Genomic DNA, 15,107 nt, shown 5'->3' on the forward strand with positions numbered 1-15,107 from the left:
CATGTGGAGAGGAGGAGGCTATGTGAAGACAGAGGCAGAGGTTGGGGTTGTGCGGCCATAAGCCAAGCAACACCTAGAGCTGCCAGGAGCTGAAAGAGGCAAAGAAAGATTCTCCCCTAGAGCCTTCAGAGGCAGTGTGGCCCTGCTGACACTTTAATTTTGGACTTCTGGCCTCCAGAACTGTGAGAATAAAGTTCTGTTCCTTTAAGCCACCAAAATTTTGGTAATTTGTTACGATAGCTATAGGAAACTAATATACCCTCACTGGTGTCAGCAGGACTCAGTGGGAATCTGGGCCTCTGCTCCTAGCTTGCATCAACAAGGTAAAGCAAGTTGTGGGACATGGGGTCAGCACTCCACTTCCCCTTCCCCTCCCTGGTGTCATCGGGACCCAGTGGGGAGCTGAGCTTATATTTGCACTTGGAGGCAACAAACCTATGCAAATCAGTGCCCATTTTTGCCAGCAAGGGGAGCTGAGCTGCCCCCTCACATCTGCAATGAGGGTCGGTCAGTGCTCTACTTTCACCAGGGTGGTGAGAGCAGGGCCTAGTGGGGAGCTGAATGTACATACCCACCAGTCCTCCCATTACACCTCAACTAGGAGACTGCCTGCTGAGATGGAAGGTTCAATGGGATCCAGAGTCCTTTGGAAAGGAAAGAACATCAGAATGGGTAAAAAGAGGTGAAAATGTCAAATGTCATATGCTATTCTCAGGAGTATATTAAATCACATTTGATGGTTGACAGCAGTACAAAAGCAATTCATTGGAGGAAGGACAGCCTTTCAGCAAATGGTGTTGGAGTAACTGACATCCAAAGGCCTAATCCTGCACTTTGTACAAAAACTAACTCAACATGGAACATGGGCTTAAATGTAAAACATTAAACTACAAAACTTCTAGGAGGAAAATCTTCAGAACCTACAGCTAGGCAGAATTCTTACACTGGATACCAAAAGTATGATCCATATAAGGAAAAATAGCAAATTAATCTTCGTCAAAATTTAAAATGTATGCTCTAGGAAAGACCCTATGAAGAAGTATTATGGAAGGTGTCATCTGTAATAACGAAAATCCTATATAACGCAAAAGTTTGAAGGTAATACTGTCATCCAAGTAATATGAAAAATAAAAATAATTTAATTCTAAACTTAGATTTTTCTTTAAATATTTTAAATAATCTTTCTAATCATACAGCTCTCCTAATAATTTCAGATATTCAGACATTACTGGAATTACCAAAACAAAATGTTTATGTTTAATCAAATGAAATGCTTATTCCCTATGCACCTTCAAATCTTGGATATTATCTAACTGTGATGTTGGACATATAACATTAATGAACCAGAACCGTGCAACATGATTATATCAGTTAAGAAAATATTTGGCTGCAAAAAAAAGAGGACTTTCAGAGAACATAAATGTTGAGAGGTTTATTGCTCTCACACAGGAAGTCTGGGAGTGTGCAGTACAGAGCTAATAATAATTGGGACCGGGGAGGCTCTTTACGTCACTCAATTCTGCTTCGATTGTAGCTTCTGTCTTTCTGTCCCAGCGGCACTGTCCCAGCGTTCCAAGCAGGACAAAGAAGGGTAAAACCTAAAAGACATTTTAGCTGATTTCATCCTGGTACGTAGCCTTTTTGGAAATCTCCACGTTCAATCCAAGATGTTCACATCTCATTAGCCAAGAGTGGAACACATGGCCAGGCCTGGCATCTGAAGGTATTCTAGCATCTGTAGTAGAAAAAGAAAAAGGGAAGTTCTACTGGGGTGCAGAAATAAAATATTACAACTTCTACTTATGTTCATTTTTTTCAAAAAATCACTAATATATGCTGTGTACCTTGCCTACAGTGTCACACTTCACCAGTTATGAAAGGGTCCTGAGACATATTATAGAAGACATTCTGAGGAGTAAGAATAAGTTCCACAATGTGGAAGTTTTGAAAGTGATTGTTGGCTTTCAGTATATTTTGACAAATTGGGTTTTCTAGGGTTACAGTTAAATTGATATAGTTTTAATGGAAAAAAAACCCTTGGAAAATGGAGAAGTGAATTTAAAAGATTTCTATAAAGAAACTAAGGATTGAAAATGCAAATAATGGAAGCAAAAACGAGAATATAGCAGAGCTGACATTTCATTAATGTGAGATCTTTGCAACATTATAAACAATAACAATATATGTAATTAGATCTCATAAGAAGTTAGAAAAGTTATCAAGACTATTTGAAATATAAAATTGCATCCACTGTCAACGAAAATGAGCTTCATCCCAAATGTCTTTCATGTCTTAAGATATCTAACAACAATAGAATAAATTTATACTTTTAAATTATGTAAAAATAGAAGTACATTGAATTAAATATACATTTTGGTCAAACAGTAGGTGAGTATTAAAATCAGTATTTGTCCAAATCAAGGCCAGCTCCTATTATCACCATCATAGAATGAACTGGGACATAAGGATAAATCTGAAGTTTTATCAAAAAATATGTATTATAATTTTGTTTAACATTTTTAGAAGTCTACATTTTCAAGTTTGACAATAGTGTGCAGGGAAAAATGATTTCTCAGTATTGTCAGCTTCTAGACTATACCTACAGTCACTATATTGTACTCCTTCAATACACAGGCTCAAGTGGCACACATAATGATATTACTAACTCCTTTGGACATAAAATCTGGGGAAAGTTTCTTCAGTTCTGTGAGTTTCAAAATGAACTTTGGGAGCTTCTCTGGTGGCGCAGTGCTTGAGAGTCCACCTGCCGATGCAGGGGACACGGGTTCGTGCCCCGGTCTGGGAAGATCCCACATGCCGCGGAGCGGCTGGGCCTGTGAGCCATGGCGGCTGAGCCTGCGTGTCCGGCTGACGTCCATTCTGACGACAGGGAAATGCTCCCTGATTAGACCCAACCCTGCTCTCTGGGAGCTGCTCCCTGACTCATTGTTCTCCAGCTTTTTGTCACACTATCTGAGATGCCCTCCTTTTCCCATCACCCTCCTTTATTCTTTGTGAAGAAATGATCCTTGTTAGCAGCTGAATAACTTTCTCAGGATGCTTCCTACCCAGAAAGTCAAGAGCCCAGAGACCTTTGTATAGCTTGACCCCTCTTTTTGTCCAGGCAGTTGGTGTTTTTGCTAGTAGTACTCTCTTTAAAACTTTTGAGCTTTCTATAACTGTCTGGTTATGGTCCATTACATATTCAAAAGCCACACCCCCATAACTGGTATCAACATATACTTCTCTAGATTTTCCTATGGCTAATTTTGGATCTGACTTCTGTGCAACCACACCCTTAGGCTTTTGTCCACTTCAGAAGATCTCAGCACCACCTTAACTCTCTCAGAAGTCTTATCAAAATATCTGATAGTCACAGTGTTCATTTGATGTTTGACACATGTTCACATCTCACTTTGAGACTTTGCTAACTGGGGTGGCTGGAGATAAGGTGACAAGTTTTCCAATTTAGCAGTTCTGGCTCTCTATGTTACCTTTAACTTCTGCTTGCAACCTAAACATCTTTTTTTTTTTTTTTTAAAGTTCAACTCGTTCTTGTACATAGTATACTCCATGTAGCTAAAAGCCACCAGGTGGCCGTTTCTACATTTTGCCTGGAGATAAACTTGCCCAAACCCCAAAGTTAATTAGGTGTATTTTCTGTTTTCCAAGGTACCACAGGCAGCTGTTTTATCAAATGTTTCATAAAAGCTTTTTAATAAAGCAGTTTCCTCGTCATTATTTCAACCTCTGCTAACAGTTTTCTCAACTCCCTACTGAAGCCAATACCATATTTTCAGGGTTTTGTTGAACAGCTCCCCACTTGTATGTATTAACTTTTGTAGTAATCTATTAACAAAATAATGCCACAAAACAACCACACATTTTTTGTTGACTCAAGGATATGTGTTCATCATAAAGTTATCAAGTATTTGTACTCTTTCAACATTCATATTAACTGTCAATCTCTTTCCCTACTCAATAACTGAAAATTGTTCATTGTTTTTAATATAAAATTAATAGCTTTCATAATTATTGATTACTACAATAATAAGCACTCCTTGGCGTGAGCCCTCCCAGAGTCCACCATTAGCCCCAACAAAGAGCCCAGGTAGTATCCAGTGTTGGGTTGACTCAGGCCAAACAACCAACAGGGAGGGAACCCAGCCGCACCCATCAGCAGACAAGTGGATTAAAGTTTTACTGAGCTCGGCCCACCAGAGCAACAGCCAGCTCTACCCACCCCCAGTCCCTCCCATCAGGAAACTTGCACAAGCCTCTTAGATAGCCTCATCCACCAGAGGGCAAACAGCAGAAGCAAGAAGAACTACAATCCAGCAGCCTGTGGAACAAAAACCACATTCATAGAAAGATAGACAAGATGAAAAGGCAGAGGGCTATGTACCAGATGAAGGAACAAGATAAAACCCCAGAAAAGCAACTTAATGAAATGGAGATAGGCAACGTTCCAGAAAAAGAATTCAGAATAATGATAGTGAAGATGATCCAGGACCTCAGAAAATAAATGGAGGCAAAGATCGAGAAGATGTAAGAAATGTTTAACAAAGATCTAGGAGAATTAAAGAACAAACAGAGATAAACAATACCATAACTGAGATGAAAAATACACTAGAAGGAATCAATAGCAGAATAACTGAGGCAGAAGAATGGAAAAGTGACCTGGAAGACAGAATGGTGGAATTCACTGCTGCAGAACAGAATACATTAAAAAGAATGAAAAGAAATGAAGACAGCCTAAGAGATCACTAGGACAGCCTAAGAGATCACTGGGACAACATTAAATGCAATAACAGGACCCGAGAAAATATTTGAAGAGATTATAGTCGAAACCTTCCCTAACATGGGAAAGGAAATAGCCACCGAAGTCCAGGAAGCGTGGACAGTCCCATACAAGATAAACCCAAGGAGAAACAGGCCGAGACACATAGTAATCAGATTGGCAAAAAATAAAGACAAAGAAAAATTATTGAAAGCAGCAAGAGAAAAATGACAAATAACATATGAAGGAACTCCCATAAGGTTAACAGCTGATTTCTCAGCAGACTCTACAAGCCAGAAGGGAGTGGCATGACATATTTAAAGTGATGAAAGGGAAGAACCTACAACTAAGAGTACTCTACCCAGCAAGGATCTCATTCAGATTCGATGGAGAAATCAAAAGCTTTACAGACAAGCAAAAGCTAAGAGAATTCAGCACCACCAAACCAGCTCTACGACAAATGCTGAAGCAACTTTTTTAAGTAGAAACACTAGAGAAGGAAGGGACCTACAATAAACAAACCCAAAACAATTAAGAAAATCGTCACAGGAACATACATATCGATAATTACCTTAAACGTGAATGGATTAAATGCTCCAACCAAAAGACAAAAGCTGGCTGAATGGATACAAAAACAACACCTATATATATGCCATCTACAAGAGACCCACTTCAGACCTAGAGACACATACAGGCCAAAAGTGAGGGGATGGAAAAAGATATTCCATGCAAATGGAAATCAAAAGAAAGCTGGAGTAGCAATACTCATATCAGATAAAATAGACTTTAAAATAAAGAATGTTACAAGAGACAAGGAAGGACACTACATAATGATCAATGGATAAATCCAAGAAAAAGATATAACAATTATAAACATATATGCACCCAACATAGGAGCACCGCAATACATAAGGCAACTGCTAACAGCTCTAAGAGAGGAAAGTGACAGTAACACATTAATACTGGGGGATTTTAAGACCTCACTTACACCAATGGACAGATAATCCAAACAGAAAATTAATAAGGAAACACAAGCTTTAAAAGACACAATAGACCAGATAGCTTTAGTTGATATTTATAGGACATTCCATCCAAAAAAGGCAGATTACACTTTCTTCTCAAGTGCACATGGAACATTCTCCAGGATAGATCACATCTTGGGTCACAAATCAAGCCTCAGTAAATTTAAGAAAATTGAAATCATATCAAGCATCTTTTCTGACCACAACGCTATAAGAATAGAAATCAATTACAGGGGAAAAAAACATAAAAAACACAAACACATGGAAGCTAAACAATACATTACTAAATAACCAAGAGATCAGTGAAGAAATCAAAGAGGAAATCAAAAACTACCTAGAGACAAATGACAATGAAAACACAACGATCCAAAACCTATGGGATGCAGCAAAAGCAGTTCTAAGAGGGAAGTTTATAGCTATACAAGCCTACCTCAAGAAACAAGAAAAATCTCAAATAAACAATCTAACCTTACACCTAAAGGAACTAGAGAAAGAGGAATAAACAAAACCCAAAGTTAGCAGAAGGAAAGAAATCATAAAGATCAGAGCAGAAATAAATGAAATAGAAACAAAGAAAACAATAGCAAAGATCAATAAAGCTAAAAGCTGGTTCTTTGAGAAGATAAACAAAATTGATAATCCATTATCCAGACTCATCAAGAAAAAGAGGGAGAGGACTCAAATCAATAAAATTAGAAATGAAAAAGGAGAAGTTACAACAGACACCACATAAATACAAAGCATCCTAAGACACTACTACAAGCAACTCTATACCAATAAAATGGACTACCTGGAAGAAATGGACAAATTCTTTAAAAGGTATAACCTTCCAAGACTGAACCAGGAAGAAATAGAAAATATGAACAGACCAATCACAAGTAATGAAATTGAAACAGTGATTAAAAATCTTCCAACCAACAAAAGTCCAGGAACAGATGGCTTCACAGGTGAATTCTATCAAATATTTAGAGAAGAGCTAACACCCACCCTTCTCAAACTCTTCCAAAAAATCGCAAGGAAGGAAAACTCCCAAACTCATTCTATGAGGCCACCATGACGCTGATACCAAAACCAGACAAAGATACTACAAAAAAAGAAAATTACAGACCAATGTCACTGATGATATAGATGCAAAAGTCCTCAACAAAATACTAGCCAACAGAATCCAACAACACATTAAAAGGATCATACACCATGATCAAGTGGGATTTAACCCAGAGATGCAAGGATTCTTCAATATATGCAAATCAATCAGTGTGATACACAATATTAACAAATTGAAGAAGAAAAACCATATGATCATCTCAATAGATGCAGAAAAATCTTTTGACAAAATTCAACACCCATTTATGATTAAAAACTCTCCAAAAGTCGGCATAGAGGGAACCTACCTCAAAATGGTAAAGGCCATATACAACAAACCAACAGCAAACATCATTCTCAATGGTGAAAAAGTGAAAGCATTTCCTCTAAGATCAGGAACAAGACAAGGATGTCCACTCTCACCACTATTATTCAACATAGTTTTGGAAGTCCTAGCCACAGCAGAGAAGAAAAAGAAATAAAAGGAATAGAAATTGGAAAAGAAGAAGTAAAATTGTCACTGTTTGCAGATGACATGATATTACACATAGAGAATCCCAAAGATGCCACCAGAAAAATTTGCTAAGGTTGCAGGATACAAAATTAATGCACAGAAATCTCTTGCATTCCTATACACTAATGCTGAAAAATCTGAAAGAGAAATTAAGGAAACACTTCCGTTTACCACTGCAAAAAAAAGAATAAAATACCTAGGAATAAACCTACCTAGGGAGACAAAAGCCCTGTATGCAGAAAACTATAAGACACTGATGAAAGAAATTAAAGATGATACCAACAGATGGAGAGATACACCATGTTCTTGGATTAGAAGAATCAATATTGTGAAAATGACTATACTACCCAAAGCAATCTACAGATTCAATGCAATCCCTATCAAATTACCAATGGCATTTTTTACAGAACTAGAACAAAAAGTCTTAAAATTTGTATGGAGACACAGAAGACCCTAAATAGCCAAAGCAGTCTTGAGGGAAAAAAACGGACCTGGAGGAATCAGACTCCCTGACTTCAGACTATACTACAAAGCTACAGTAATCAAGACAATATGGTACTGGCACAAAAACAGAAATATAGATCAATACAACAGGATAGAAAGCCGAGAGATAAACCCATGCACATATGGTCAACTAATCTATGACAAAAGAGGAAAGGATATACAATGGAGAAAAGACAGCCTCTTCAATAAGTGGTGCTGGGAAAGCTGGACAGCTACATGTAAAAGAATGAAATTAGAACACTCCCTAACACCATACACAAAAATAAACTCAAAATGGATTAGAGACCTAAATGTAAGACCTGCCATTATAAAACTCTTAGAGGAAAACGTAGGAAGAACACTCTTTGACCTAAGTCACAGCAAGATCTTTTTTGACCCACCTCCTAGAGTAATGGAAATAAAAACAAAAATAAACAAATGGGACCTAATGAAACTTCAAAGCTTTTGCACAGCAAAGGAAACCATAAACAAGACTAAAAGACAACCCTCAGAATGGGAGAAAATATTTGCAAATCAATCATCGGACAAAGGATTAATCTCAAAAATATATAAACAGCTCGTGCAGCTCAATAGTAAAAAAACAAACAACCCAATCCTAAAATGGGCAGAAGACCTAAATAGACATTTCTCCAAAGAAGCCTTACAGATGGCCAAGAAGCACATGAAAAGCTGCTCAACATCACTAATTATTAGAGAAATGCAAATCAAAACTACAATGAGGTATCACCTCACAGCAATTAGAATGGGCATCATGAGAAAATCTACAACAAATGCTGGAAAGGGTGTGGAGAAAAGGGAACCCTCTTGCACTGTTGGTGGGAATGTAAATTGATACAGCCACTATGGAGAACAGTATGGAAGTTTCTTAAAGAACTCAAAATAGAATTCCCATACGATCCAGCAATCCCACTATTGGGCATATACCCTGAGAAAACCATAATTCAAAAAGACACATGCACCCCAATGTTCATTGCAGCACTATTTACAATAGCCAGGACACAGAAGAAACCTAAATGCCCATCGACAGATGAATGGATACAGAAGATGTGGTACATATATACAATGGAATATTACTCGGCCATAAAAAGGAACGAAATTGGGTCATTTGTAGAGACGTGGATGCATCTAGAGACTGTCATACAGAGTGAAGTAAGTCAGAAAGAGAAAAACAAATATCATATATTAACGCATGTATGTGGAACCTAGAAAAATGGTACAGATGACCTGGTTTGCAGGGCAGAAATAGAGACACAGATGTAGAGAACAAACGTATGGAAGGCGGCAGGGGGTGGAGGTGGGGGTGTGATGTATTGGGCGATTGGGATATGTATACACTGATGTGTATAAAATGGATAACTAATAAGGAAAAAAAAAAAGATCGCTAGTGGGAAGCAGCCGCATAGCACAGGGAGATCAGCTGGGTTGTTTGTGTCCACCTAGATGGGTAGGATAGGGAGGGTGGGAGGGAGATGCAAGAGGGAGGGGATATGGGGATATATATATATATACGTTTAGCTGATTCACTTTGTTATAAATCAGAAACTAACACACCATTTTAAAACAAATATACTCCAATAAAGATCTTAAAATAAATAAATGAATGAATGAATTTTAAAAATGTAAAAAAAAAAAGACTTGAACACTAAATTAATTGGCATTTAAACAACACTCCACCAACAGCAAAATACATATTCAAGCACACACAGAATATTTACTTAGTTACAGCACATTTGGGGCCATAAAACATCTCAAAACTTATTTCAAAATGTTCTGCAGTAGAATGAAGAGTTTTTCTGCTCTTCGTCCAGAGTCCCTGGCATGGAGCTCCTAAAACATTTAGAATTTCCCAAATGGGAGTGTCTTTGTTATTCATCATGGACACTGACAATGTATGCTAATGAGGTGATTCGTTGTGGGTCCCTAGATAGCTTATATCAACAAGATGACTTAGGATGGAGATAGCCCACATCAGAAAGACCAACCACTTGATTAGAATGTTGAGGCTTTGAGCCAGCCTGACATCCAGGGAGGGTAGGACAGGGAAGCTGGAGATGGAGTTCAATCACATGGCCAATAATTTACTAAATCCTCCCTATGTAATGAAACTCCAAGAATAACTCTTGACTTCCTTAGATCTTAAAAGTTCTCATCATAAGGAAAAAAAAAATTAACTATGTGTGGTTACAGATGTTAACTAGACTTATTATGGTGGTCATTTTGCAATATATACAAATACTGAATCAATGTTTTACACATGAAACATGTTATATATCAATTATATCTCAATTAAAAAAAAAACTCCAAACTTCCTGATCCCTTGATATATTTTATTTCTTGACCTGGATGTTACATAGTTTTCGCTTATGATTACCCATTAAAATGTCCATTCATTTATGTACTTTTCTGTACACATATTTGACAATAGAAATTTTAAAATATTGATATTAATCCAGATTCAATGAAAGACATAAATCTGCAGATTCAGAAAGCACCCAAATCCCAAACATGATAAAAATAAATATATATTTTGACATATAGTAAAAACTGCAGACCTCCAAAGATAAAAGTATATATATTTTAAAACAACCTGAGAAGTCAATTCTAAATCCACAGTTCTGAAGACATAATTTCAGAAAGTAAAAATAATCCTATTTTGAAGAAACATCTGCAATACAAGAAAAAAAGGTGAGCCTCCCCCCCACCAACCAAGATAAACATGTGAGCAAACCCAAACATTAACTATATAAAATACTAACAATATCCAATTTGGAGGTTATATAAAGAACTAGAGGAATTTGATTAAAATTAATATATTTTAACATCTTTCTGTTGTTTGGAAAGAGGGTACAGATATATACAATTTTTAGATGTTAAGTATGTTAAATTTTTAAGGATAATCAAAAACTTAGAAGGTTTAAATTTCAAATCAGTAGAAGGAAAATAGAAAATTCAACCAAGCCAAAAGGAAGACAGGAAAGGGATAAGGATGGGAAAGAAGCATAGCATAGAAAAAGAAAAAAATAGAAAGCACAAAATAAGATGGAAAAAGTAAATCCAAACAGACTTGCACTTCTGCACTACGGTGGGACAGATACTCTTAAGTGTTCTCCCAATACAAAACACTAGATTCTGAAAACAAACGATTTAATTCATTGCTGGGTTGTGCTATATAAGAGAAATTTCCAGGTCCCATCCCTCTAACACTCACACAGGGGGAAAAAATTGAGCTGAAACAAAAGCAGGAAAGGAGCAGGAAGCATCAGGCAAGAAGCAAACTTGTCTGAGTGCTGAAAATAAGACAAAGACAAACTGCATTCAGTCAGGAACCTTGCCGGGGCTACAGTGGTGCCAGTGGGTTTGGTACTGCCTCACTGGAAGCAAATGCAAAATCACATCTGAAGGAAAGTATACACAATTTAGGTCCTTTGTTTTCCCACAGATTTAGCTTAGCCACACACTAAAGAAAACAAGCCAAAATAGTACACAACAGTATTTAGTACACAATGGTACACACAAAAATTTAGACTTATAAGACTTAAAATACTGAAATGATCAGAAATAGAATATGAAATATTTATGAAAATTTTTAAATTAGAAATGGACTTACAAGAGACTATAATGAATAAACAGGAAGATTAGAAAAAGAACAAAATGAAGAATATAACTACTGACATTAAAACCATCATTAGTGTTTTTAAATCGATCAGACATTGCTGAAAAATGAATTACGAAATAAGACACAGAGCTGATGAAATTAACCAAAATGCAGCACAAACAAGATGATGAAAAATATGAAAGATTAAAGGACATGATAGAGTAAGGAAGTCCATCATTTGTGCAATCAGAGTCCTAGAAGAACAGAGCAGCAGTATTTGAAGAGTGGCTAAAAATTTATTGGAACTAAAATGAATTGAAAGATACAGAAAGCCAGCATACACCAAGAATAAATAAAAAGAAATTCACATCTCCAAACATTACAGTAAACCTGTAGAACACCAAAGAAAAAAGAGATTATTTTATTAAAAGTAGATAGAGATAAAAAGATAATCTAAAAAGTCAGACGCTGAGGCACAAAGATGTTGAAAGACCAACTTAAGGCCACAGAATAAATAAATAGCAGAGCGGTGATATACCCCTTGCATTCTCACTTAAGAAAGTGTACTTTTTACTACTTTATTTTCTCTTTTTAAACTGTCCCAAACTGTTTACTTTACTTTTCTTAACCTTTTTTTTTTTTTCTAACTTTTAAGTTGTCCAATGATTTCTGGCTGAAACAATTACAAGGATTATTAGAAACTTTGTAAAAATGTATTATCCAAAAAAGTAATATATCCCTTCATATGAATTTCAACTACCTTACCAGAATACTGCGTGTAGAAAATTCTATAGCCTTTGATCCTAAGCACTAAATATTTGCATGGTAAATAATTTCTGACATTCTTGCTCCAAGTTATTGTTTTTGATAACCCCAACTCCCTGTTAAAAATCCTTGTTAGGGAATTTTCAGATGTCAAGAAATCTAAAACTAATTAAAAGTCCTCACCAGGAAGAAAATATTTTTAAACAACTTTTATTCATGTTTGTACACTTTATTTTTATCATCCTTTCTTTCTTATATCTGGAAAGGATATAAACTTGAGAACAGACCTACTCCAATCCAATGCTGACCCACAGTTTGGTGCCTTCTAGAAACATGCTCTATGTCCTGCAAATTATAAAATGTCCACAAGCTTATATCTGATTCTTAATCTTGAAGGGAAAAGGGGAACGCAACAACAATGGGAGAAATAGGATACCCATCAGTTTAGTCACTGTGTATATTTGTTGTGGGTATGATATCCTTAATCTCATCTCCAAATCTTCATCTACAAAATTGTAGAGATTAAAACACACCTAATCCATTGTTTTTAGACCCTACAGACTAGCCAGAGGAAATGGACTTCTTCCATTATCTGACATTCTTAAAGACCTATCACTTTGAATTTCTAGTGTCATCCTTCCCTTAATCAACTTGTATGGAGAGTTCCTTCTAGTTCTTTACAACAAATACACTCCCCAGACAAATTCCCTGCTGGGCCTCTGCCACACAACTCATTCGTTCAATACTTACTGAGCACCCTCTGTGTGCCAGGCATTGTGGTAGGTTCTAGGTATACTAAGAATCATTAATTGAATATACATTGCTTTGGTATTTTTTTTAAATCAACTTATCGAATGGTACATAGTACTTCAGTCAAAGACATACACTTTTAGCAGGTTAGCTGGCAATAGAATTTCTTATAGCTATTTCCTAATGAGGTGAATTTCTTGAGCAACTCCATAGAAAAAACCTGCTCTTTGGTACAGCATACCAATGATTTGGCCACTGTATTTTTTATATACAGTCATATATACCTTCCTCCCAATGTTTCCACAATGAATGGAAAATGTACTAATGCTGACCATGATATTCTTTTTATTGAAAAGCAATATAAAATAGCTTTAGAAATAAGAGGAAGGTAATATTTTACGTTATTTCTGTTACGAATATTTTTATGCTTTGTGCCAGAATTTACTTCCCATAACTATGTTTGCTCTATCTGGAACATTTTATATTGTGTTTCTACATTATTGAAAGTATTAGTGTTTAATTTAGAAGAGCTTAATAAACTGTTAATCTGAGGACGTCTTTCCCTTTTTTCTGAGCATGCTTATTTATGTACAGTGTGGAAATCTGATCCTGTTCTCTTCCAATCAGCCAACAGTTCTTTTTGTACCTCTTCTGGTAGTTCATAGAAAACTTCAGGATCAATGTCAGAAGGAAAAGTAATTTTCTCTTCGGTAGAATCTTGCTCTCTATTTTCTGTAAGTCCTTCATGAATAAAGACTGTTGCCATCGGTTGTTTATGGCTGTCTGTAGTGCAGTTTTTGGAGAAAAGTTGCTCACTCTGCACATTTGGAAATGAATGGAAAACAGATACAGCAGGGTCTGTTTTTGAAAAGTGGAATCCTTGAGACTCTTTAGGTCCTTGACTCATCAGTTCATCTTTTAAGTTACTGTCTATATAATGTGAATAATCCTTTTGGCTAGACACATAAGAGGAACTACTGCTATTTAAACCTGATGTTCCTGGTGCACAGGGAGATACAGAGGATATCTGTTTGGTATTGGATAAATGATCCCTAGGATTTAAGGAACCATCTTGCATTTGTTTTGTAGAAAAGAAAGATAATACTCCTCTAGAAGCATGTAATGGACAACTCAAACTTCCTTTCCCTTGAACTTTTTCTCTAGATTTTCCAGAAAGGATTTCTTCTTGAATATCTACTGGAAGCTGCTTAAAGACCTCTTGGTCAATACCCGCAGGAAGTGAGGAGAGTGGAAATTCGTTACTGTCTTTTTCTTTAGAAAAACTTGTAGCATCTTGTGGAGACTCCCCAGTTCTTGTACTTTCAATTCTTCCAGTTGGTAGAAAATCCCAATTTGTTTCCTTGTCTTTAGAAAAATCCTCCATATGAATGTCTTTCATTTTCTAGAATACAAGGGTAACAGAAAAATTTAGATAACTGATATCTTTTAAACATTCATGCTGCTGAAGTGTGATTGTAGCTATTATCCGACCAACATGTTTCTATCCTACTCCATAACTTCAATCCTTTTGGCCAGTTCCAAACAACTAGAAATGATCAATCCACCACAATTAGTCACACAACTGTGTGGATCTTTACTCACTATTCCAGGAAGACGGCTTCCTTCCTAGAAAGCACTGAGCCAGAAGGTAGGTATGTACTGGAAACCTGGAAAGGACCTTAACAATCATGTATTCAAACTTTCAATTCTGTGAATAAAAAGACTGGTGTCCTATAAAAATAAAATGATTCACCAAGGGTATCTAAAATATATGTATATGCACAGATAGCACCAAGGGCTGGTTTTCTAAAATTCCCTATTTTGAAGTGTAACATTTAACAGAAAGAAAAAAAAATACGTCTATGGTAAAAACCCAGTATCATTATTAAGATGTAACACTATTCTATATTTACATGAAATAAAAATTTTAAAACACCTTCCATTTTAATTTGCCTAATTTTCCCTCTAGTTTCAAGCACCATAAAAATGTACATATAGTCATATATAATTCAGGAAACATCAACACATTAGTAACTTCCAAAAAGTAAAAGGAGAAGAGATTTGGGTCACTGTTTTTATTGAGCATGAACTGTG

At 36.3% G+C, this 15,107-nt stretch overlaps 1 protein-coding gene across 2 annotated transcripts in view; it reads right to left on the bottom strand.

The window, feature by feature from the left end:
* Window positions 1-1,417: 1,417 nt before the first annotated feature.
* Window positions 1,418-15,107, bottom strand: part of POLI (DNA polymerase iota) — a 34,868-nt gene continuing 21,178 nt past the window's right edge. Inside the window, exons 10-11 of one of the 2 annotated variants that reach the window (XM_032602517.1) lie at window positions 13,660-14,415; window positions 1,418-1,735 (exon numbers count right to left, since the gene is read on the bottom strand). In XM_032602517.1, the coding sequence (XP_032458408.1) occupies window positions 1,682-1,735; window positions 13,660-14,415 (810 nt within the window). In that variant the 3' untranslated portion in view covers window positions 1,418-1,681. Of the gene's footprint in view, window positions 1,736-10,214; window positions 14,416-15,107 lie in introns of those variants that run through there. The other variant, XM_032602518.1, reaches the window with a different exon arrangement.

Source organism: Phocoena sinus, chromosome 14 (assembly GCF_008692025.1).
Source record: "Phocoena sinus isolate mPhoSin1 chromosome 14, mPhoSin1.pri, whole genome shotgun sequence".
Lineage (NCBI taxonomy): Eukaryota > Metazoa > Chordata > Mammalia > Artiodactyla > Phocoenidae > Phocoena > Phocoena sinus.